Raw genomic sequence first — 25,943 nt, 5'->3', positions numbered from 1 at the left:
ACACTGAGAATTATAGGAAAATTCTGTACGTGAAGAGAATAAGGTTATTTCCTGGCTATGGAACGTTTAGTGAACAGACACTAAACTTTTTAAGGTTGGAGATGGGCTTTTTCCCTTACAAATTAGTCAGCAGTGCTAGCATAGTTTTAGGAAAGCAGATATTGAGAAGTTTTTGGGAGTGTTTAATACGATATCCATATCCCCTCCTCAGAGCAACAGCCTCCACAACACAAGGTAGGTCTCCAGTGCAGTGTGACATGCAGCTGCAGTTCGGCAAGGCATACCCTCGCTAGCTTTGATCTAGATAGCATGGCTAAAAATAGCAAATAAGATTATAGGGCTGGAAGGGACCTCGAGAGGTCTTCTAGTCCAAACCCCGCACTTAATGGCAGAACTAAGCATTATCTAGGCCATCCCTGACAGGTGTTTGTCCAACCTACTCTTAAAAATTTCCAGTTATGGAGATTCAACAACCTCTCTAGGCAATTTATTCCAGTGCTTAACTACCCTGACAGTTAGGAAGTTTTTCCTAATGTCCAACCTAAACCACCTTTGCTACAATTTAAATCCATTGCCTCTTGTCCTATCCTCAGAGGTTAATGAGAACAATTTCTCTCTCTCCTCTTTGTAACAACCTTTTTTGTACTTGAAAACTGTTATCATACCCACCCTACCCCCTGGTCTTCTCCAGACTAAAACAAACCCAAATTTTATAATCTTCCCCTTATAGCTCATGTTTTCTAGACCTTTAATCATTTTCGTTGCTCTTCTCTGGACTTTCTCCAATTTATCCACATCTTTCCTGAAATGTGGCAGCCAGAACTGGACACAATAATCCAGTTGAAGCCTATGCAGCACGGATTAGAGCGGAATTACTTCTCGTGCCTAGCTCATAACACTCCTGCTAATACATCCCAGAATAATGTTTGCTTCTTTCTCCAACAGTGGGGGAAAACTATTACACAGTTGACTCATATTTAGCTTGTGATCCACTATGAGCCCTAGATTGCTTTCAACAGTACTCCTTCCTAGGCAGTCATTTCCCATTTTGTATGTGTGCAATTGATTGTTCCTTCCTAAGTGGAGTACTTTGCATTTGTCCTTATTGAATTTTATCCTATTTACTTCAAATCATTTTTCCAGTGTGTCCAGATCATTTTAAATTTTAATCCTATCCTCCAAAGCACTTGTAACCCATCCCAGCTTGGTATCATCCACAAACTTTATAAGTGTACTCTCTATGCCATATCTAAATCATTGAGGAAGATATTGAACAGAACCAGACTCAGCACTGATCCCTACGGGACCCCACTCAATATGCCCTTCCAGCATGACTGTGAACCACTGATAGCTACTCTCTGGGAATGGTTTTCCAACCAGTTATGCATCCACCTTACAGTATCTCCATCTAGTTTGTATTTCCCTAGTCTGTTAATGAGAAGGTCATGTGAGACAGTATCAAAAGCCTTACTGAAGTCAAAAATATACCACATCTACCACTTCCCCTCTGTCCACAAGGCTTGTTACCCTTGCAATGGCACAGATCCTGGTGCAGGCTAACAATGTAAGTACAGACCCAGGCGAATCAGGCAGGCTTGTGCAGCCCACATTGCTGCATCTTCTCTGAAATGCCCTCATTGGCGTGTGTAAGTGGAGAATTCAGATTAACATTTTACACCCCACTTTGCCCAGGTGTAACTGATTAGGACCTTTCTATAATTAATAGAGATAGGGCCAGATTGTGATATCCTTGCTCATGCTGAGTAGCCTCACACTCCACAGATAGTTTCAGTGACAATCCTGGTGTTACTAAGAGAGTAAAATGCGGGCAACAGTATCAGAACCTGGTCCTAAAATGCCTGGAATAGGACAATCCAAACCAGGCACTTAGGGTATGTCTACACAGCAACTAGACACGTGTGGCTGGCCCATGCCAGCTGACTTGGGCTGTAGGGCTGTTTCACTGCTGTGTAGACATCTGGGCTCGGGCTGGAGCCCAGGCTCAAGGACCTTGCGAGGTGGGATCTTCCCAGAACTCAGGCTCCAGCCTGAGCCCAGAAGTCTACATAGCCATGAAACAGCCCCATGAACTTGAATCAGCTGGCACAGGCCAGCTACAGATTTTTCTTTGCTCTGTAGACATATCCTTAGATACTAGAGTGATTGACAGGGTACATAAGTACCTACATAGATGTAAGTCCAAGAACAACAACAAAAATCAGTGACAGCTACCCGCAGCAGCTGGGCTAATGGGAAATGCAGTTCTATTTATGCTTCCTTGTGTGAGGAACTGTGGGCTCTGTCTGCACAATTTATGAATTTGGGAGGATATTCTGACATTGTATCATGAAACCATTGTGTCATGCCTGCGTGTATGTGGAGCCTCCATTGCTAATGGGACCAACGGTGGGTACACACACCGGATGAGGGAAAACAAGGAATACCTATGCTGATGATAATGCTTTGACCACACAAAAGTTATGTTGGAGAGTGACTGCATCCTAGAGGAAAGCCAGTGTTACCCATCCTGGCTGATGGGAGGGGTTTTATGGAACAATGAAAAGTTCCCAAAAGATAGAACAAGGGAAGCCAAGTGATGGAAGGGGGACACACAAATGCAGAGAGTCAAGCAGGAAGGGGAAGCACAGTGCTGGAGACAGCAAGGTCATAGGGCTGGGGGAAGAAGACTCCGTGTGGGAGAAGCCACCCAGCATGTAACAGCCTGCATGAGGCAGGGGAAACCCTGTCTGCCTTCCTTCCTGGACACAGATGTCTCTCCAAGGATGTCCCAGGGAAGGGTGAACTAGTGAGGGGCATCCCGATTGGGATGGCTTTTGTGTGCTATGTAATCGGTCGTGTCTTGTGCTTTCTGTGATTAAGTGAAAGAGCAATTGTGTTTGGCTCTGTGCAGAGTGTGAGTGTGTTTTTATCTGCTCCCCAATTATCACATGCCTCCTGAGAGAGTTAAATTATAAGCCAGAAGCGTTTCACCTTGGAGTGGAGTGTAGGGACAGGGTGTGTTTAGGTACAGCAGAGTCTGAAGGGGTCACCATTTGCCCAGAGGCTGAGCAACTCAAGAGCAGATTCCAGCTCTCATAAGGAGGTGCCAGACAAAGTATGCGCCCTGAATGCGTGTCTCGGGACCCCAAGATCGGGGCAGTGGCTAGACTGTCTTCAGGTCCCAGAGGCTTAAAACATCCAGGGATCCAGAGGCTTGGATTCCCCTCACCCCTCCAGGAGGTCCCCAACTAGATCTATGACGTTCTTCCTCCAGTGTTCCAATTGCTTTACAGAAAGAATCTGGGCTGCGTCGCTCCCCACTTGGTAATGATTGGCCACATAGGTCCATTGCTAACAAGCGACCAGCTAGTTACTCACTTCCTTTTGTGTGGTGTGATTGAAAGAGAGGAAATGAATCACTGGCACCAAAGAGGGATGAGTCTCAGAGACAGCTGTGTCAACCCAGTAGGGATCTGATCACAAACTAACCCTGGCAGGTTGGGTCATGGCAACTGGATGCCAGAAACGCTCTGCAGGTTTGCTCGAAAATCCAAGTCATTCTAACCTTCGAAGAGAATGACCCCACCGACCCACTACTCCACTTCTACCCCCTACAGTAACCCACCCTCCTGCTACTAAGCACCAGAACCTGCGTCAGAGAAGGGATCATTCCGCATCAGCATGATCACAACAGTATTTTGGAAACACTTAATGAGGAAGGCAGTAGAAATCTCCTAGTTTCGAAGCTGCAAACAGTCAGTGACTTATATTTTCAAAAAAAGGCTAGTGATTTTGGGTGCCCAGTGTGAGATACTGTAAAGGGACCTGATTTGCAGGAAGTGCTGAGCCCCCACACTCAGAAAATCAGCCCCTCTTCAGGCAGTTCAAATCGGTGACTCAAAAATGGAAGCACCCCAATTACGAGTCACTTTTGATTCATAGATTCCAAGGCCAGGAGGAACCATTGTGATCATCTAGTCTGATCTCCTGCGTAACACTGGCCATAGAACTTCCCCAAAATAATTATCTTAGCAGATCTTTTAAGAAAAACATCCAATTTTGATTACAAAATTGTCAGAGATGGAGAATCCAGCATGAGCCTTGGTAAATTGTTCCACTGGTTAATTACCCTCACTGTAAAAAATGTACACCTTATTGCCCGGCTGAATTAGTCTAGCTTCAACTTCCAGCCATTGGATCACGTCATACCTTTCTCTGCTAGATTGAAGAGCCCATTATTAAATATTTGTACCCTATGTAGATACTTACAGACTGTGATCAAGTCACCAGTTAGCTTTCTTTTTGTTAAGCTAAATAGATTGAGCTCTTTGAGTCTGTCGCTATATGGCAGGTTTTCTAATCCTTTCATCATTCTTGTGGCTCTTCTCTGAACCCCCTCCAATTTATCAATGCTGAGAACTGAAGCCACTATTTTTAGAGTATTGTGCGTTTGGCTACTGTGCTACAGGGAATAGCCATCTAAATTCCCGATGTATTTGCTTGGCTTGCAGCATATGCTAGGCCTGGAAAATGATAGTCATACAAATACAGGCACATTTTCTTGCATGTAGAAGACATTGGCTTTGAAAAGTTATTTTCTGCTTACCTGAGACAGCATCTGTTGGTTTTGCTTTTTTAAAGTCTGCTTCATACTCTCTGTAGGCAATTTTCTTAAACACAAGCTCTGAATTTTCTGATCTGAAATAGGGAGTATTAAAAAATTAATTAAATGTAAAGCTTCTTAGCTATGCAGTGTGGTCTAGTGGAGTGGGCACTAGACGGGGACTCTGGAGACGTAGTTTCTATTCCTGGCTCTGACACTTGGATAAATCATTCCATTGGTTTAGACTGTATCTGTTTAGACTGTCAGCTCTTTGGGACAGGGACAGGGACTGTCTCTGTGTTTGTTCAGTATCTACCATAATGGAGCCCCAATCTCAGCTGGGGCTTCTAGACACTATTGTGATACAGTTTAATAATAATATAACAAACAAACATTTTGCTATGCTGTAGTGCCTTTTGGCTGTACTGTGAGGTTGGTATTAATTTTCCTCATTCCTTAGCTGGGGAAATGGGGATGCAGAGAGCTGAAGTGACCTGTCCAGGGTCACATACGAAGTGTATTGCAGAGCTGGGAACAGAACCCAGATTCCCCATCACCGTGCTTCATTTTCAAGATTATCTGCAATGATCTAAGCACAATCATTCAGAGTCACAATCATCTCTGACAACTGTGACTTTTAGGTAAAATAGAAAATGTGATTTGTTCCCCTTAGAAAGAGCACACTTGCCTCTTACGGGCAGCCAAAGGATCAAAGCAATTCAGAAAATTCCTTTCTGGGAAATGTGGCAACTGTCTTTACCTTTTGATACATAAAAGTATATGCACAATGGATCACATGCTATGTGCTGTAGAAAAAACTCCAGCAGACAAAAGGAAGAGAGCACATGGCTCTTGGATGATGGGTTATGGACTGAAGGTTGGAGGGGCAGAGCAGCTGCAATTTGTGTCATGCATCCGTAGATGATGGATAGATTTCTTGGTAGCTACTGCAGCTGGGTTCAGCAACAACTTGCTCTCAAAGTCTTCTAGCCTCCTTTCAGGAAGGTAAGGCACAGGCTTGATGGAGGAAATTGATGACAGCACACAGACAGGGAGGCAGGGCAGCTGGATGAAGGGGACATCACTCCATGGGGATGGCTCAGGAGCCATAGGGATAGCCTCTGAATTCAGAGCAGATCTGCTGCCCTGCAAGGCTGTGGCTTATCCTAAATTATTTTCCTGCAAGGAAAGAAGCAGGCAGAAACTCCACAGATTTCAACTCATGGGGCCCAATTCTGCTGCCCTTGGCATAAACAGGAATTTTGTCATTGGCTTCAGCAAAAGACTGTGCTCACTGCCGAGTTTATCCCTGCAACAGTTTGGCCTCATGAAGGTGGCATGTAACCTAGTGTAATGATGTCAGATGGAGCATGCCTGACCACCTATGGGGTGGGGTAAGAAGGACGTTATTACAAAAGGATTGGGATAATTACAAAACTGACATTTTTTCATCAAATATTTAATTGAAATTTAAAAAATCTGAGACATTTCTACTAGGATTAGTAATAACATACAGCCAGAAATAATCTTTGACCAGCCAGTGTGTGAATAGCAACAAACCTCTAGCCAAATTGGTTTCCATACATAGAAATGAGTCGAAGACATACATGTAGCACAAAAGAAACCAGAGAGCAGCTTGGAAATGTCATGGACATACGAATGCAGGTCCAAACGGTATATGTTGGAGGGCTTGGGGGCACTGAAAAATGACACCGGGTTAAATATCATATGCAGTATTGCTTGCCTCTAGTGTTCAAAAAACATTAGGATTTTTAAAAAAAATTATTTTTAAAAACAAAATGGAAGAGTAGGCTTATGCCCAGAATAGAGCAGCACATAGTATTGTCTGATTTTGTATTGTCTGGTCTTGCAGCTTTGAAGAGTGATAAAATTGCATAATTCTGTTGGCGATCCCATAAAGCCTGCAGTATTCTGCAGTTTATGTAAATGACTTACAGCTCATCTTTTTGTACCTTTTTAATAAAATAAACTAATGACAAGAAATTGAAGTTCTTTTTATTTGCTTTTTGGTCACACTCACTTCACATTTTCAAGTTCTCTCAGCAACCACTAGAAATATACTGCTGTTTTTTTGTTTTTAAAAAGCTGAGATTCTCATGCAATCTCTTGTTTCAAGCAGCTAGGGCTTTAAGACAAAACATCAAATGTCACAGAACTCACACACACACACACTCTCTCTCTCTCCCCCCCCTCTTTGTGGTTGTTTACTAAGTGCATTTCTTCAGCTGTGGTGATGAATATACAATAGTCGGTTTCACCATGTTCATGCTTTTCCACTCAGTTTCACTTTCAGGTTCCCACGGCAGCCTTGACAACTCTTAGGATATGTATCCTGAGCTCTGTGATGTTTGGGGTGTTTTTCTTACAGCATCAGCTCCCGAACTCATGTGGCTATCCCAGAATCTCACTTTTTTAAAGAAAAATGAAACATAAGTTTCTAGCCCTCATAGTTGCAAAGAAAAGCTTGAAAATATGAATAATAAAGGCTCAAAAGCCCAAGGGCAAAATAAAAAGAACTCAACATTCATTATTTTTTAAAATTCATGATTTTTAAGCCAATCTCATCATTTTGCGGGCCAAAATAATAATATTTTACGTGTCTCTGGCACCTTTTATCTGAGAAGCTCAATGCGCTTTACAAATATCCTCACAACACTTGTATGTGGTAATTACTGGGCCCTTTATACAGATGGAGAGATTGAGGCACAGAGGTAATGTGACTTTCACAAGGTCTAACATGGAATGAGTGGCAGACCCAGGGTCCAGAGCTTTTTGACATCTAGTTCTGTGCTCTTATAATTAAACCGTGTTCGCTCCCTCCTACCATAATATTATGCTTGCAGACATCATTTGTATTAAAATCTCTAAGTGGAATTTTAGAAATCATGGAAATATTTCTATTGGTCTTACAAAAATAGATTTACAAAATCTTAACAGTGTCCCTGTTAATGTTTTCTGGAATTACAGGGTACAGCCTATATATAACACGCTACCACAACAAGATTCTCTATTGCACACACATCTCCCCTAGGGAGCTGATCAGAGAAGCAGCAAAACATAAACAGATGTTAGTCACATCACTTAATGCACTAATGGAAGGAGTTCAGATACTGCAGTGTTCTGTAGAGAAGTGAATAGAACAGAATAGCTCTGCAATCCTAAGTCAGGCAAACTCTGTTGACTTCCCCGGGAGTTTTGCCTGAGCAAGGGCTGTAGCATTGGGCCCAGAGCTGCTACAATCATATTCATGCTACTGATGATATAGGACATTTTATATGTTGTGGTTTTCATGGTATGTTTGTATGTATGTGTTGATCATTTTGTAATTCAATTTAAAAGGAGGAATAAAAATTGCATGAAATACATTTGCTCAAAAAGTAGCAAATTCAGGGCCCAATGCTGCAACCTTTGCACACCCTAAACTCTAACTGGAAAAACATCATTTCACACAGGCCACCAAACAAACAACAGCTTTCCTTCACTAAGGGCTTGATCCAAAGCCCACTGAAGTCCATGGGAATTTTTCCACGGACTTAAATGGGTTTTGGATCAGGCTTTAACTTAGGCTGAATATGAAAGAGGCAATACAAAGACAAAGGGCTCTGTATACAATCAACAATTCCCAGGACCCGAGTGATTTCACAATTCTTTCAATCCACCACGCCTTGCTCAGAGGATGCAGGCAGTATTGCCCAATCAAAGAATTTCAAAAAAATCACGAGATCGTTCCCCCCACCTACCCTCCAAATGATGAGATTTTAACAAATAATAATGTTGAGGTTCTTTTTATTTGCCTCCTGGCTTCTGAGCTTTCCTACCCAACTATGCGAGCCAGAAACCTTTTTTTATCATTGAAATGAAAGCTGAGATTGTGATGTTTTCACCCAGCTGCAGGCACTGAGGTTGTGAGAAAAAAACCCATCAAATCTCAGGACACGCATGCAAAAATCCCCAGAGTTGGGGGCACTGTGCAGGATTGACCCCAGGGGGGAGTTTTGGGGGCACCAAGCTTGCCTTTGTCAAAACTGTATCAATAAAAAAGGCTCAAAAATCCCACCGTGTAAATAAAAGAGATAACAATTAGCTGATAGCATTGAACAGAATTAAGGGCTTGATCCAAACTGGGGTCGGTGAAAAGACTCTTATTGACATCAGCGGGCTGGATCAGGCACTAAGCCCCACTGTGCCAAACTCCTCAAGAGACTCAAGTCCCTTCAGTCCAGGAGGGGGGCAGGCTGCCTCCACACATCTTCCGACACTTACCTGGACTGTTCTTTGGACTGGGCTCTGTAGTTCCAGCTGGTGATCTCAGCTGCTATGAAGTGCTTCCGGACCTGAGCTGCTCCCACCTGGTGCCACTCCAGACCTGGCCACCACAAACCAAGCAGCATCAAGAGAAGGAGGCGCATGCAGGAGGGCACCATGGTGCAAGCTCCTGCTGATGCCACACTGGGAGACACATGAGGCAGTAGCTGCTGCTTTTGTTGCTGGTAACTTCCCCAGAGAAATTCTTTCATTGTGGTTAGTGATGCAAGAGGTGATGGTGGTGGTGGTGTTAGTGACGCCCAGGTCATTGCTCTTCACCTCCTCCACCTCTTCCTGCTGACAGGGATCATAGGGGAGATAAACAGCTGCTCAGGCTGCCTTTCCTTCCCTCCCCCACACCTTCCCTGCTGAGTGCCAGGCACAGAGGACAAGCAGCCTTAACCACGTAAGGCAGTTGGTTGGCTGGGTCGTTGCCTAGTAGGACAGTAGGGTATTAGGGGCAGCAACCCAAATAGAAATGGTTTATGTGGCTGACTTACAGGGTGATGAAGCATAGGGGCTTGTTTTCTCTAAGAAGCACAGCTGGCACTGGGGACAGGGACCTCGCTAAGGATGCCACATTTCCTAGGATTTCAGGGATCATTCCCATTTTGAGAGGGAAAGATCCTGCAAACCTGGCATGCTGGGTGATAGAAAACATGGAAATAGTTCAGGACCTGGGGAGTGACAACAGGCTCCAGAGCCTTGTACCAGTTCAAATCCAGTCCAGGTTAGTAGTCACTGAAAGCTGCTACCTCAGGACAGCTCTATGATGGCCTGTATGAATCTGCCTCCTGGTAGATAAGCATCCACATAATCAGATAATTGACACTGAATGATCCCCTTATTAGCAGGAAATATGCCAAACCTGAAGAAGGCAGAGAGACTGGACTCCTCTTTTGTCCAGAGTGAGAGTCCCTTTAGCTCAGATTTTAGTAGAGCTGGTTGAAATTTTTTGAACATTTTCCTATTTAAAAAAAAAAATAAAAATCCCTAAAACTATTTTCTTATGTGAAAATTTGTTGACATTTGGTTGAATTTTTTTAAAAATAAAAAACAAAGTATCCAAAAAGGCATAGATTTCAAAAATCAGAAATATCAAAATGGTGATTGACTTTTTTTCCTCCCTCCCAATGGCAGGTGTTTTGGTAAAAGAAAAATAGTTGATTTAGGTTTTCGGTAAATGGAAAGTTTCAGTAATCTTTTTGAGAGAGTCTTTGCTAAAAATTCAACAACAAAAAACATCACAAAAAGTAAAAAAAACCCAACAAAACTTGGTTCAATTTCAAACAGTTTGAACCAAAACCAAGTTGGCAATTTCCCTAAATTAATTTTGGACTTAACCAACTGCAGCTTTGGGATACATTTACAGAGCACTGGAGGGGAAACTTGTCGATGAGGTCACTGTTCTATGTTCTGGCTCTCTCAGATGCATAGATTTTAAAACCAGAAGGAACCATTGAGATTATCTAGTCTAACCAACTGTAAAACACAGGTGGAAGGACTTCTCTGAATTAACTCCTGCTTTAAGTCTAATGGCTGTGACTGAATGAGAACACATCCTTTAGAAAAACATGCAATCATGTTTTAAAGATTTCCAGTGACAGAGAATCCACCACATCCCAAGTAAGCTGTTCCTGTGGTTAGTTACCTTCACTTAAAATGTGTACCTTATTTTTTCAGTCTGAAATTGTCTAGCTTCAAATTCCAGCCATTGGATTTTGTAGTGCCTTTTTTGGTTAGATGAAAGAGCTGTCTACGTTCAGAAATCTCTTCTCTGTGTAGGTACTTGTAGAACTTGTTATACCTTTGTCTGTTAGACTGAAGAGACTCTATTATCAAATTTTTATTTCCCACCTAGGTTCTTCTAGGTCATTGACAAAAATGTTAAAGAGCATTCAAAGAAAAACCAATCGTTTTGTGACCCCACCAGAAACACACCAGCTGGATGAGGATTCCTCATTCACAATTTCATTTTGAGACTTATCAGTTAGCAAAGTTGTACCCATTTAATGTGTGCCATGTTAATTTTGTATCATTCTAGTTTCTTAACAAATCAAAATACCATGAGGTTTAAAGTCAAGTGCCTTACAGAAGTCTAAAGAATATTACACTGACATTACTACAGTAGAACCTCAGAGTTATGAACATGAGAATTATAAACTGACCAGTCAACCACATACGTCATTTGGAACCAGAAGTACACAATCAGGCAGCAGGAGAGACCAAAAAGAGCAAACACAGTACAGTATTGCGTTAAACATAAATTACTAAAAAAATAAAGGGAAAGCAGTATTTTTCTTCTGCATAGTGAAGTTTCAAAGCTGTATTAAGTCAGTGTTCTGTTGTAAACCATAATGTTTTGTTCAGAGTTATGAACACTTCAGAGTTACAAACAACCTCCATTCCCGAGATGGTCATAACTGAGGTTCTACTGTACTTTTATCAACTAAACTTGTCATCTACTCCAAAAAGGATACAGTTAGTTTGACAAGATCTATTTTCAATAAACCCATGTTGATTGGCACTAATTATACTATCCTTCATTAATTCTTTAATCAAGTCCCACATCAGCTGTTCTATTACTTTGCTTGCGATTGATGTCAGGCTCACAGGCCTATAATTACCTGGACATCCCATTTATGCTTTTTAAATACTGACCTAACATTAATTTTCTTCCACTCTTCTGGAACTTCCCAGGCTTCCAAGACTTATTCATAGACAATATTAGTGGTCCAGAGAGCTCCCCAGCCAGCTCTTTTAAGATTCTTGGATGAAAATTATCCAGATCTGCTGATTTAAAAATATCTAACTTTAGTAGCTGTTTAAAATCTTCTTTAGTGACTGTTAGAGAGGAAAGTATTTCATCATAATCACAGGATATAAAAATACCATCTTGCTTTTTTCCAAATATGAAAACAGAACTATTTATTGAAACACTTCTACCTTTTCTGCATTATTATTGACAATTCTATTATTTCTTCTAGTAATGGACCAATACCATTGTGGCATTCCTTTTGTTCCTAATGTACTTAAAAATTACTTCTTATTTCTGCTAGCCACAGATTTTACCTCACGTCCTTTGCTTCCTTTATCAATTTTCTACCATTGCTAACTTGTAATGTATATTAATTGCTATCAACTTGCCCTTTTTTCCATTTGTTTTAGATATATCATTTTACAGCTGCTTTTACTTCTCCTTTCATAATCAGGCTGTTTTTTAACCAGCGTAGCCTTCTCTCTCAATTGTGGCCTTTTGGGCATTTAGTAAAATATACTTAAATGGTTCCCAATTATCATTCACATTTTTCTGTTTAAATCCTTTCCTCCAGCTCGTTTGGTTCTTAATTGTTTTCAGCTTTGTGAAATTGGCCCTTTTAAAACACCAAGTATACATATTACTGGTTTGAACTTTATTCTGTTTACCCACAGGAAATGTAATCAAGACACGATCACTTGCACCTAAGCAAACACTAATTTTAGTTCTATGATCAATTCCTCTCTATAGGTCAAAATGAAGTCTAATATAATGTGGGATGCTACACTTTTTGAGTTAGGAAATTGTCATCTGTAATTTTTAGAAATTCCAGGACATTTTAATAGTGACAGCATGAGACCTCCAGCGTATGACACTCAAGCTGAAGTCCCCCCATGAATGCACAGCTTTTTTTCCCTTCATATTATTGATAGGTGCTTAAAGAGCTGGTCATCCTGTTTCCTAGTGTGATTTGATGGTTTGTAGCAGACACCACTTAATACCCCATCTTGAGCTTTGTCTGTTAGGACATTGATCTAAAGGCATTCAGCATCCTTTGCTTTCAAAATTATCAGAGACTCAAACAAGGAATGCCATTCTTGACCTAGAATGCCACTCTCTCTCCCCTTGTGCCGACTCCCTCCTGCCTACATAGATTATAACCTTTGATTTTAACATTCTAATAGTGTGAATCATCCCACCAGTCTTAAGTAATACCCACCAGATCAAATGTTTTGCTCATAAATGAGCAACTCCAATTTCTCTTGTTTATTACTCAGGCTCCTAAGCATTGATGCATAGGCAATTACAGAATTTCTTCTCTTCATGTCCCTGGATTCCTTGATTACTTTTTTTCTCTCAACATCTCAATTTTGTTTTGAGTGCTCATATCTTCCACAAACTAAAGCCCTCCATTAATTTACCTACCAAGCAGTTCATGTCCAGAGTCTTCTGCCTTCCTTTGCTCATGTGACAGGAAAGACTTCAAGTAGATCACTTGGACATTCCTCTCCCTCAGCACGCTGCCAAGTTCCCTGATGCCCTCTATAATCTGTGATGTATCACGTGAAGCAGTGTCGCTAATGCTGATATGCACCATGACCAGTGGATCTTTGCCTGCCGACTTCAGAACCTATCCAATCTTAGAGTTACATCTCCTGTCTTCTCTCCAGGAAAATAGTACGCCATCCACCTGTCTCACTCCAGTATCTTTCCCTGATTCTAAACCTGTTCACCAGAACAGTTTAAAAAGGAGTGATCTGAAATAAAAAACAAACAATGTGCCGTTTGTCTGTGTGTGTATCAGATTGGCTTGTGTTCTAGTGGTTTAGCATGCCCCCTTGCAAGTATCATGGCACCACCTCCATTTTGGAGAGAATGCCACCTGCCTCCCAGGAACAGGAAGCAAGTAGAGATGGGTCTGGCTCCTAGTGGTGAGGTACAACCCTTGCCTGGAAGGCCTCTGTCACTTTGTTAACAGAGCATCAGAAGCGTTGTTGCAAGGCACTAATGCAATGTCATGACCTTGTCTCATGGGACTAACTTTAAATAGCAGCAGCCCTACATCCCACACCATTGACATGTAGGATGGGAAGGACAGGAAAGAATCTTCTGCCCTGGATGTGGAAAATGGGTCACTGATATTTTGCACAAAACGTCAATCACTAGCTGCACCAATACCTCAGCGTAGGGCTCACACACAATCACATCTAAGAGAAAGCTTCGTGTAGCTATTGTGTGCATTTGTTGGTTTCTCCATCACAGTCTTACTTTCCCCCTAGAGAGGGCTTAGGACTACCTTTTCCTAGACATGGTTAAAGCACATTAAAGAGACCCCACTGTGTTACAATCACTCTCACTTTTTGCCAGTATTCCTTTAAACACCATTCAAATCCCTCCTACCAACTCAACTACTTATGCAAACTTAGGCAACACAAAGTGCAGACTCCATTATAAAGTCCTGTATATATATTGTATATTTGTTATAACACACACACCAAGCAGAAGGGAAGGAGGGCCTTGTGGGTAAGGCATTGGATGAGGATTCAGAAGAGCTGGAACCTATTCTGGCTCTCCCACAGATTTTCTGAGACCAAATCACTTAACCTCTCGTTTCTTCCATTTCTCCCATCTGTAAAATATGGATGATAATGACATTGAATGTGATGAATGAGGAAAATAATTAATATTGTTCAAGAATGTGCCTCACGTTTCCTATTAAATGTTGTGTTGCTGCATGCCTGAATGAATAGTTAAATCAGAAGAGGCTATAAAAAAGTTAAAGAACTGAGCAAGAAAGGTAAAACAATGACAAAGATGAGTCAGCCTCTGATACACACCTTTAAAGCAGCTAAGAAAAATGGTTGGGACATCATTGGGAGAAGAATCCACCTGTGTAGCTCCATCCATGCCAGAATGGTTTATACTTCCCAAGGCTAAGAGTGGGATCAAAGGAGACACAAAACCTCAGGAGACCATAGAAATGGGACTGGGGTTAGGTGAGCCAGGCGAGGCTACTCAATATGTCAATGAAAAAGCAGAGAGGCTAGAAGACTCCTTATGACATGGCAGGAGCATGCTGCAAGCAGCATATGCTGTTCTTCCCAATTCTGAGACATGGAATAAGCCAAATTTATTTGAGCTCTGGCTAGAGAGGCCAAGTTCATGTAAGGAAATACACATCCAAGATGCTGTTTTTGTTTGGTTTTTATCCTGGCTGTGTGCTTTGTACCCTTGGGTGAAAGAATAAACGATGCTTTGTTTTAAAGAAGCTGTTTATGTAACACTGCAAACTTAAACTGTCACAGGCTCTCACCCCACATAAAACAATCTGAAGGGTGCCAAACACAGTTAGATCTGCCGAATTAGTCCTGGGTGGTACCTTGGGGTTGTAACCCAGGTCCTAATCTGAGAGTGAGCCAACTGAAGAATTTCACCCCAGAAGGACAAAGGGCTGAGGCCTGACACTTGTGGTGATGAACTCTGTGGAACCCTGAGAAGGGACAGTGGTGCAGCTAGCCCAATTACTGACACTGACATCTCATAGGGACCCTGTAAAGATATATCTCTATTCAGGGCTGTAAAGGGCTCAGACATAACAGGGATGGGGGCTAGTAGAAAGCCTGCATGTTGAAGATTTTTAAATATCCTTAACTAAAGTTCTCTATGAAGGTTTCACATTTTGCATGTGTACGAATGTGTTTTTAAAAAGTATCCCTACCCGTGCTACTGTCATTTAAGATCAACAAGATTAAGATTTTGAAAGAGAAAAATCTTTTCCCCACTTATGGTGTTTGTTTACATGCAGCATGTCTCATCTTGAGCAGTGAAACGAAGCTCATCAGATTCACGTTCTGAGTCTAGTAAGTTTCCTCTTCTTGTTCTTTTGTTCTAGCATAACGCTATTAGGTTTGTGTTTCCAATACTAAGGGTTAGTCTACCCTTAGAACTTAGAGATACAGGTGTGCCGCTGTAATAGTGCTTGTACAGCCACGTTATATCGGCAGGAAAGAGCTCTCCTGCAGACATAATAAGACCACCTAAACAAATGGAGCTAGCCGTGTCAGCAGGAGATCATTTCCTGCCAACATAGCGCTGTCCCCACAAGCTCTTATGTCAGTAAAACTTCTGTCACTCAAGGGGTGGGGGGAGGGGTGGGAGGGGCAGTGTTTTTTTCACACCCCCCACATGACAAAAAGTTTTGCTGGCATAAGTGCTAGTGTAGACAAGGCCTACAGGGAAATGTTTAAATGCCTAAAGAAGTTAACTGAATTAGTGAAAAAATAATGAAGATATATATCCATACTGTTCTTTAAACATAAAGCACCTTTTTGGTTTAGTACTCGACAGTGTCCCTCTCAGAGTGCTTATGCCAACATTTCAACTCAGATATTTTACACTCTAATGAGAAAAATGTAAATTTACATATTAAAATGACAAACCAAAACCTTTTTAGAAAAATTCTAAACTGAAAGGACCATGTATGCTGTCATGTGTGTTTCACAGATTGCAAGGCCAGATGGGATCATATCTAGCCTGACCGCCTGTGTAACTAAAGGTCATCAAATTTGCACAGCACCTAGTTTAATGACGCCCCACTCCTAACTGGGAACACTAGGAGTTATGGACATATAAATATTAATAGTACAGAAATCAAAAATAAAATGTCACTTTAAAAGAAGAATAGAAACAGATCCCTGTTGTCTTACTTATGAAAGAGGTTGTTGGATGATCTGTTACACATAATAAACATGTTCTTATTTACTCACAGTTCCCTGGTCTTTCAGAGATCAGGGTCATATATTCAAATCCTTCTTATAGCACAAACCTGAGAATCATCTAATGGTAATCCCAGCAAAAAAAAAAAAAATCTCTCAAGAGATTGTGGGTCCAGAAGCATGCAGGAGATCATCTGTTAGAGATGCAGTATACACTAACTACACTTCACCACCACATAAGGTGGAGCAAGGTTGGAAGAGAAAGACCTGTAGGATAGTTAAACTACTTTTTGATGCTGCCTTGAGACAAAAAAACCAAACAATTTAGAACATGTATCCAGCAAACATGTCCCCTACAGAGCAGAAAGAGAACTTTTCTGAGCAAACAAAAAAAAGAGTTAATTATTTAGCTGTAGCAAATACCAAATTCTGAACATAGATAAGACAGACACACACACAAACACACCAGGTCCACTGGATGCATTTTAAAACTGGGAATGGTAAAACAATCAGATGGGTATAACTATTTCTGCATAAAGGCATTGAAAACAAAAGGTCTGCAAGGTCTTTCTCTGGGAACCCATGAAATGGCTCCTTGTGGAAGTAGAAAATAGCATGTTAAAAATCCCAAGGGCAGGCACAGGTAGTTGATGGCAGACAATCCGTAAGGGATCAAGCTCCTTTTTGGAAAAATACTTTTTCTTAGAACAGGGTTTGTGGGTGACATACCCATTTGATATTGATAATAAGGTGGCCCTGTGGGTAGAGCACTGATGTGAAATTCAGGTGATATAGGTCCCTGCTCTGCCACTAGCCTGCTGGGTGACCTTAGGCAAGTCACAACCCCTTGTGGTGCCTCAGTCTCCCCATCTGTAAAGTCAGGATGATCCTGATGCCCAGGCACATTCTAGAGGAGGTCTACTGATGACAAATATGTATTATTTTAGAATACACTTCTGCACAATTGGACAAGGAAAGAAGGCAGCACAATTTGCCACACAAGTGGGCCTGGTTCTCCATTGCCCTGCACCCTTTGCAGTCATTTACACTGGTGCAAAGTACTAACAAATTAGAATAGTAGCATTTCACACTTCCTTTGTCCTACTATAAAGCAGTCCACAACGTACAGTGGCGTAGTATTAGGCCCAAAAGCATTTTTGTGCTCAAAATCTGTATAAAATGAGAAGAGAATTCATAGAACAGCACAATGGTCAATTTCTGAGCAAGTAGCCGGTGCCCTCACACTCACATGCCAGGCCAGTCTACAAGCAGACTCTCAACTAGCTGTTCTCTATCTATGATGAAAAAGGTAGTAGCCATGGAGAAGACAGAAAACAGTACAATGATCAATGTCCACAATGTCAAAATCATCCAACAGGATGAAAGACAACTAAAGCAGCTTGCAATTAAGGCAACTTGTACTGAGATACAGCCTTTTGTAAGCTGTGGGCTCATTATAAAAAAAATGCACTCTAGTTTTGCAACTGGTTTCAGACATACAAACTAAGTATAATGTTTTGTAAACAAACAAACTTTTGTTCTTTTCATTCAAATTCACAAGCCAAGTCCAGGGGTCTTGTATTCACAAGATGATTGTGTGTGTGTGTGTGTTGAATTTTACTTATATAATTACTGGCAGATGAAATGTGGATATAGCAGGGAATGATTACCAATAGTATGCTACTGGTCTAATGAGACATTTATTAGATCTTTTCCTTCGGATGGTGTAAGGCTGTATGGCAGAGCAAGGAGTTTAGTTTCTACAATCATTGATTGGATTAATTGCTTATTGTGGACAGATAACTTAGACTTTTAAAAAAAAGTCTCTCTCAAGGTAGCATTATAAGGACAAATTTAAAGCACACTCCTAATTTCAACCCTGTATTCTGATACTTCCAACTGTCTGGGTTTTATATTTGCATTCACTGTTGAATTTCCTCACTTCCAAAGAATATGTGTAACAGTTGAGTTAGTGGTTTGTACTCTTACTCTTTGCCTCTGACTAATGAAAATTTTTATCTGGGAATCCTGTGTGTGTGGCTTTTTCCCCTTTACATTTGACATACATTAAAAGCTAGTGTGCCATCAACTGCAGGAGCTCTATATGGTCTTAAGCATTCCAGTGAGACAGCTTCCCTACTTCGCTCTTGAATCCGGTGAAATGCTGTCAATGGGAGGTGTCAGAGTCTTCAGCATAATCAGTATTTCACCACTGGTCTCCCTCAAACCATTTACAGAAGTTTTCAGATGGGCATGTCTCAGGGGGCCCAATGCAGATGCTATTACACTCCTCAGCAGCTCCTATGGAATTTAAAACACATGCAGGGAGGCAAAACTAGTATGAGGGTGGAAATCAAGACATTCTATGGACCAGGAGGCAGATAACTTAGGAAAGGCAGGTATACTGATGGGAGCTTCTGATGAACCATAGACACTCAGATGGTGGTAGGAAGGAAGTGCTGCATCATTTAGGAGATCCAGAGAGATGATTCTCATAGGAGCATGGAAAGCTAAAATTGAGGTGGCCGTTTTGGGATTTGCTGATGGCAGTAGCTCAGTTTCCCATCTCTTCCATACATGTATCCTAATGGACTCTAGCCTTCTACAAAGAGCAACAAAACAAGTGTGTTGATGGACGTCATTAACTTCAACATGGTTTCTCAAGTTTTCTGCTGGCATCAAACACCTCCTCTATACCTATAAAAACTCTGTTGCCTGGCTCTTGCCGGTAGTGTAGATTCTGCCACTTACATCCAGGCCCAGAAGAATGGGATCATTGTTGTCAGGCTCCTGTGTACCCGAGTGAAGATGTAAGTCAAGATTGTGTGGCTACTTAACTCCCCATTGCAGGCTACTGAAGATTATACCATCATCTTCACTGCAGGGGAAGGCATTTAAAGACTGCCACTGCAGAAAAATAGCATCAGCAACTAGTTACCTTTAGAGGACCCCTCTACTAAGATGAGGATACTGCTGCATGCTGACAGCTTTTTCCTTTTCTTTCCAAACATGGCAGCAGGCTCTTTCCTGAAATCTTCTCAGAAATGCTTCAGGTGACACCTCTCTTAGGGGGACTCTAGTGGCTGAGGGAGGTGATATGGCTTAAGTGGAAGGGGAGGGAGGGATTTTGACAGTAATTTCAGGTGGTATTACTCTTGACTTGCGTGACAAATATTTGAAGGGAGTGAAGTGGAAGGAAGGACTGAAGAGACCCAAAGGAGCAACAACAGAATTCAGAGTGGAAATGGTTGGAGAGGATAGAGTTCAGCTTCTACCTGCGAGGAGGTATCCATTACTAACTACATTTTCCTCAAGTTCATAAGCCATAGTTAAGGTTTTCCACCTAGGATTTGATCTGGAACAGATGCCTTTAATCAATTCTCTCAGCTGTGGGTCTCACAGGGACAGGGCATTGTTTCAATGTTTGGATAAGTACATGAGTACTCATGGACGAATTCAACAGTTGTTGGCCCTAGCTCTATGCACATGCAACTTTGAACATCACTCTCCATGAACAGTTAGGAATGCAACATGCAAGTATCTGAAGCCATGGAAAGAACAGAAAGGGAAAACAAAGCACAGCCAGAGCAAATTCATTTACAAGTTTAAGGAGTACTGGCCCAACTCTACTAGGGGACAGAGAACCACATTAAGAGTCAGTTTACATTTTGAAGTATCAGCATGGAAAAAGCTTTTTAAAATGAAAGCCAAGGTCACTGAGTGTGTTCTTGCACATTCAAGAATCCAGAGGCCAAAAGAAAATACACACTGCCATTTCTAATTCAATGCATCTCCCAAAAAGGATTCCTTGCCCACCATCTCAAAAACTAGTACCCAGCAGTACTATGCAGTAACTTTTCACATAGTTAGTCCTAGAAACAGCAAAGATGGCTATTTTTGTTGGTGGTGCAGTACAAAGTTAAAAACAGACATAACTAACATTTACTCCTGCATCGTCTCAGAAAGGCACTTGCTCTCGTCACGCCCACAAGTTTCACCATGCAGTTCTGAGATAGTCAGCGATTACACAAAAAACATTTGAAATGGAAGTTACTTGAAAAATAAAGAGTATTTTATTAATAAAGCCAAAACAATCATACTGAGGCTTATATTGGAAAGCAAGTTTTAACTTTTCATATGGAAGAGCTACTAGCTATAAGTAAAAAGGTGCTTAAGGAACAACTAGGTTAATACTATGTGAAAATAAAAACCTGAACTGCAAGTATAGGAATGAAAAGTGGTTTATTTTACACACAGATCTTTATTAAAAAGTAAGGCTGGTAGTGGAACTTTTTATTTTGATGCATAAACTTGATAAAATTGTGTACAATGCTGAACAAACAAGTCACATATATGGGTTTTTTAAAAAAATCAGAACCAATAATTAGCACAGACATTTGCAATTTCTAGTTACATTGTAAAGTGTCTTGTGTAGTCATATTCTATTGTTGGAATGACAGCTTGTACAAATTTCAAGAAAATGAGAAGGTACCTGAGTATCTAGTTAAGGTAAACATGGAGTAATTTAGTAATTAAATGCTTACTTTAGATCCAAGTAAACTAGGTGAAATCATGCCTTTTGTAAGTGGCCTGAATCTTATTAGTATTTCATTGGATAGGAAAAGTACAGCTTAGAAAATCTAAAGGGGACAAGAAAATATATTAATACAATGAAGAACGGCACTTCTCAAAACAGTTATGATCTGAATGATCTTGAATGCTTGGGTATTATTTCAAGTTTAATAAATTCACTTGTTTTAAAAAACGTTACCTTGCTAACACTAAACCAGTTTTGCATAAAATACATTGTGTGTACATTAAACTGCTTTCTACAGGTTACATTCCAGTATAACTTGCTTTAGACATGTAACACCACATAATCTGTCCCATCTACAGCTAGCTGGTATGAAGCAGACTTATAGTTTGTGTCCATCTCAAACTGTAGCTGAATTAAGACAGATCCTAGTGATGGGGTTAAAACCCCATACCATCAGCTTATTTATCAGCCTAATGAGCTGTTACCTATAGTGGTACAACTTTGTTTATTCAAGGCCTAAGACTGGCTGGTATGAAAACTGTTGCTGGTTCAGGGCTTTCAGCAGCACCACAGCCTTCTCTTCCCTTCTTGTTTAGAACAGGAAAGGGAAATGAATGGATTCATTTAAAGGGACACTGGCACCTTGAAAGTGACATTTCTGTCTGAAAATGTTGTATTAATATACTAATTGTGTGCAACTATTGTACCTACTGTTATTACAAGCATCACTTAAGAACCCCTCATCTCAGATCAGAGAGTCCTGTTTGTAAAATGCAACTGACTAACAGAAGAGTGAAAAAGTGACTACCTACCATACAAAATTTTTCACTGTTATGTTGGTCAGTTGCATTTGTTTTATGAACAAGCAGGAGATCACTTATGCACTGTGCTACGGGAGATTACCACATGCATACTATTTCCCAACCACTGCACATAAGAAAAAATGGTAACTTGGTGTGCCTTACAGATCTAAAGTGACTTTAGTAGCAGTAAATTTCACAACATTACCTGCAAAGTAACGTTTTAGGAATGGACAGAAGATGGATTAAACCTTTAATAGCTGGTATTCGCTTCAGAAGTTGCCTTACATTCAGTGGAAAGGATACATATGGACTCCAAGTTCTCCGCCACCTTCTGCAACTGTTTCAATTATTTTCTTCATCACTTCTGCGTGCCTGAAAGTAGATTAGGAGAAGATATCTTAGAAGAGATCATGCCAAGACAGATGTGTCTTCCATAACTCAATAAAATTAGGTTACTTGTGCAGATTAATAGCCTTAAGAAGCCATCCAGTCATGCTACAGAAAATGATATTGAATAGGGAATATTTTTTAACCTTTAGTTTACTGGTCTAAAACTAGCTCCAAACCATGATAAAAAATTTGCCAACTAATGGCTGTTGGTGAAGCTTGTGAAAGAAAGGAAGACATAGCACCCATCAGAAAACACCTTGAAGAAAATTACCCTTATTGGCAGTTTCATGCTTCACCATGGAAATGGTTGCACTGTGTCAGAGAGGAAGGACATTGTTGTGGCAATGTGGAGTAAACTGCAATTAACTCATCTGGGGGTAGGTTGCTTCCATCGCTAAAACATTGTTTTTAAAAATAATTTTTGGTGTTGGGCAGGCAGATCAGTGCATGACAGTTTTTTGCTTTCACAGACCAGTTATAAGCCACACAAGCCATAAGATGCCCTCCACACTGTTCAATCTCATTCTTAACGGTTTAGTATTGGCAGTGCCAATCTTCAAGCTTGGCAGAACCTTAGAGTGACGAACACCTCTGGAACGGGGTTCTTCTAACTCTGAAGAGAATTGTATGGTTCTTTCAAACATTTACAAATGAAATTGGCTTAATACAGCTCTGAAACTACTATGCAAAATGCTGCTTTTTTTTTTTTTTTTTTTTTTTTTTAATAGTTTACATTTAACACAGTACTGTACTGTACTTGCTTTTTTTGTCTCTGCTCCTGCCTGATTGTGTGCTTCTGGTTCCAAATGAGGTGGATGATTGACTGGTCAGTTCATAACTCTGGTGTTCATAAGTGAGGTTCTACTGTAGTTATTTATGGCTGAGATTCTTATTCTAGATCATGCGCAAGACTTTAAAATCGAATCATGCTAACAGAATACATTTCAAAAGTTAAGTGATATTTTCATTTTCAAAACAAGTTTAAAACTCAGATTTTGCTTTTACTTACCTGCCATATCAGAGTTAGAAAGTTCCAGTTTCTTACAATAGTTATGTTACACCTAAAACTCCAGTAAGAAGATCTTATTTTGGTTTAGCAGGGTTTAAATTACATTTAACCCCTGCATAGGCGTGCGCACGGGGTGTGCCGGGTGTGCCCAGGCACATCCTAATGCAGGGGAGTCTAACTTTTTGTATCCAGCCCGCGAACCCTGTTGATGTGGGCCAGTAGAGCTGCCGCCGAAAGAGCAAAGGGCACGCGTGATTTGTCGGCAGATGGCAAGAGAAAGTGAGCTGCCACCGAAAAAGGACCTGCGCGATGGTGCGGCGGATGGGAAGACGCCACGATCTGGCACCGAAATCCCGTTCTTCGCAGTAATTCAAATGTTGCCCGCCGGTGAAATTGACTTTGACACCCCCTAATGTAAATCCCCTGGGTGCACACCCTAATGAAATGTGCTGCGCACAACTATGCCCCTCCATAAATGCAGTTTAAATTGACTTCTCCCATTAAGTCATTTTAGTAGCTGTTAGCATAAATCTGACCACAGAGCACTGTGCCCAGAGTGGGGTTAAGATCAGGTTCACTAATGATTTATATTTGTATTTTCATCTAGCATCTTTCATACAGAGGGATCCCAAAGTACTTTGCAAACTACAAAGAAAGCCCTTCACCCACCACTGAAATGGACTGCAGAGAGACAGGCGCAATTAGAATATGTTGTACAACCATCAGGGAGGAGAAAGGGAACATTTACACACAGGGACACTGGGGTAAGACCCCAACCCCCTTTAAGAATAGTTATGGGATCTTTAATGTCCATGTAGACCCCGACCCGAGTTTAAGATATTGTCAAAGCGGTATGCAGTTCACAGAGTTTATTTACCTCAGAGAGGAAGGGCTTGATCATTCCTCCCTGGACCCAGACTTGTGCTTCCAGATCAGATGCTAAAAATACTAAGAAATACTTTGGCAACTAGTGATTTTTAGATTTCATTTACATCATCGGCCATGCAAGCCAAGTCATGTAAATCGACTATCCATCACTATTTGTGTCTTCAAGCTATCACCACTGTCTTTTGTTTATCTCAAAATAAGGGCCTGCATGTACTCACTGACTGACATTCTAAACATCACAAATGTTTCTCCTCTTTTGAAGCACTTTAAACCACTATGTTTTGACATAATGATCCATTACACATGCCTGGAGAAACTACATATGTAGCTGTGTACAAGCTGCTCCTGTCAATACATGAGAACTTTTCACAACCAGTTACAGTCTCAAAGTAAAGATGCCTATCTGACATGTTTCCAATATAACATTTGTAGAGATGATAGGGCAGGGAGCAGCAGCAAGAAGGGATACAGAGTGAGAAGGGGATAGGACTGAACAGACAACAGTTCTCATAAAAGGCTGCAGGGGAGAGAAGGAAGCAGCAAGAACGACAAAGGTGGCGCTTCACATGAAGATCACTTTAGCTATGCCTTCATTTTATGCTTCTCTAGTCAAACCTTAATTTGTGAAGAATCCTGAGGATATGAAGACAAATGAATGGAAGTTCGCAGAGAATTAACAGGATTTTAAAAAAATGGTCATCTCAAACTCAGTACAGTTTAGGGGAAGCTTACAGACTTTAACAAAAGGGCTCAGATACCATTATATAAATGCTTAAGTAGATGGCTATTCATTTGCTTTCTGGCACAAGTCTGTTAGCTCAAAGCTACCCCACCCTGCTAGCACGATTCTGAGAATGCAAAAAAGTGATTGCCACATTATTGAAACATATTATGAAGCGGAATGTGTCAGAGAACAAGTGGTGTTGGGCAATAATAGGACAATACTTCTTATAAGCTGTGCTGTTTGTCCTCACATGCACTTGATGGGCAGCCATAGTCCATTAATATTCTATTAGTCTCACTGCAATACTACTGGAGACAGAGTGCATTGACTAAAATTTGGCACCCCAACAGGTTTTTTAATATATGTTTTGGGAGCAGTCAAGCTGATAGAATTCAGAGAGACTGTCTGTTCAGCCAGGTTTACGCTATTCCATTCTTGTCCAGAAGAGAGTAAAAAAATTCATTCTGTGGCCATTGCATACTTCACCTCAAGACATCTGAACAATGATGCACCTTGGGAAAGAGTTATTAGCACTGCAATTTTTCCATTATACAATCGATCCATAAAATGCTGCCACTGTATTCCTTAGAGTGCAAGACCTATGTTAGATTTCAATAATTTGCAGTCCCATAGGAGCCACCATATCAGTGTCACTCTTGCATCCCTACAGCTTTAGAAAAATCTGCACAGGTGCTTGTAAAAGCAAAACTAAGACTTAAAAGATCTGAAGTGTTTTACTGGAGCAGTGCATTTTTAAAGGGAAGCAAAGATCTTGTAACTTCAATATCTGCCGCAAGCCTCCTCCCTTCAAAGTGGAAAAGGAAGAGATAACCCAGTACAGAATGCAGGACTAATAAGCCAGACTTTCTAGGCTCAAGAGTCCCTCACAATTTTTAAGTGAAACATGTACAAAGAGTAACCCTGGGAGATATTTTTGGATATGTGGTAAAGGATGGGTATCTGGACTCACAGGACAGTTTTGAGGAACATGTGGGAAATTGTATCTTTGCTAGACATTAACCTGCATCAAACCACACCATATAGACTTCAAGGAGAAAAGGAAAGTGAGACAGCTATATGAAAACAGCAGTCTGAAGTACTCTACTACCTAGCAGTGTCTTGAAGGCTTTGTTTAGTTTAGAATTTAGTCCTTTCATAACTAGAGTTAAATGTTTGCCAGTTAACTTGAG

The 25,943-nt window shown here is 40.9% G+C and overlaps 2 protein-coding genes across 3 annotated transcripts in view; both read right to left on the bottom strand.

Annotated features, from left to right (window-relative positions):
* Nucleotides 1–9,063, bottom strand: part of F5 (coagulation factor V) — a 58,190-nt gene extending 49,127 nt beyond the window's left edge. Inside the window, exons 1-2 of one of the 2 annotated variants that reach the window (XM_067546109.1) lie at nucleotides 8,888–9,063; nucleotides 4,607–4,698 (exon numbers count right to left, since the gene is read on the bottom strand). In XM_067546109.1, coding sequence (XP_067402210.1) covers nucleotides 4,607–4,698; nucleotides 8,888–9,048 — 253 coding nt within the window. In that variant the 5' untranslated portion in view covers nucleotides 9,049–9,063. Of the gene's footprint in view, nucleotides 1–4,606; nucleotides 4,699–5,363; nucleotides 5,380–8,887 lie in introns of those variants that run through there. The other variant, XM_067546110.1, reaches the window with a different exon arrangement.
* Nucleotides 9,064–20,627: 11,564 nt separating this feature from the next.
* Nucleotides 20,628–25,943, bottom strand: part of ATG3 (autophagy related 3) — a 30,909-nt gene continuing 25,593 nt past the window's right edge. The window contains exons 11-12 of the mRNA XM_067546108.1: nucleotides 22,046–22,114; nucleotides 20,628–20,894 (exon numbers count right to left, since the gene is read on the bottom strand). Coding sequence (XP_067402209.1) covers nucleotides 20,813–20,894; nucleotides 22,046–22,114 — 151 coding nt within the window. The 3' untranslated portion in view covers nucleotides 20,628–20,812. The remainder of the gene's footprint in view (nucleotides 20,895–22,045; nucleotides 22,115–25,943) is intronic.

The sequence above is a fragment of the Emydura macquarii genome, unplaced genomic scaffold, assembly GCF_026122565.2.
Source record: "Emydura macquarii macquarii isolate MOO-44397 ecotype Brisbane River unplaced genomic scaffold, CSIRO-AGI_Emac_v2 contig_1119, whole genome shotgun sequence".
NCBI lineage: Eukaryota > Metazoa > Chordata > Testudines > Chelidae > Emydura > Emydura macquarii.
Note: the sequence above shows the minus strand (reverse complement) of the source record. Positions and strands in the feature narration are given on the sequence as shown.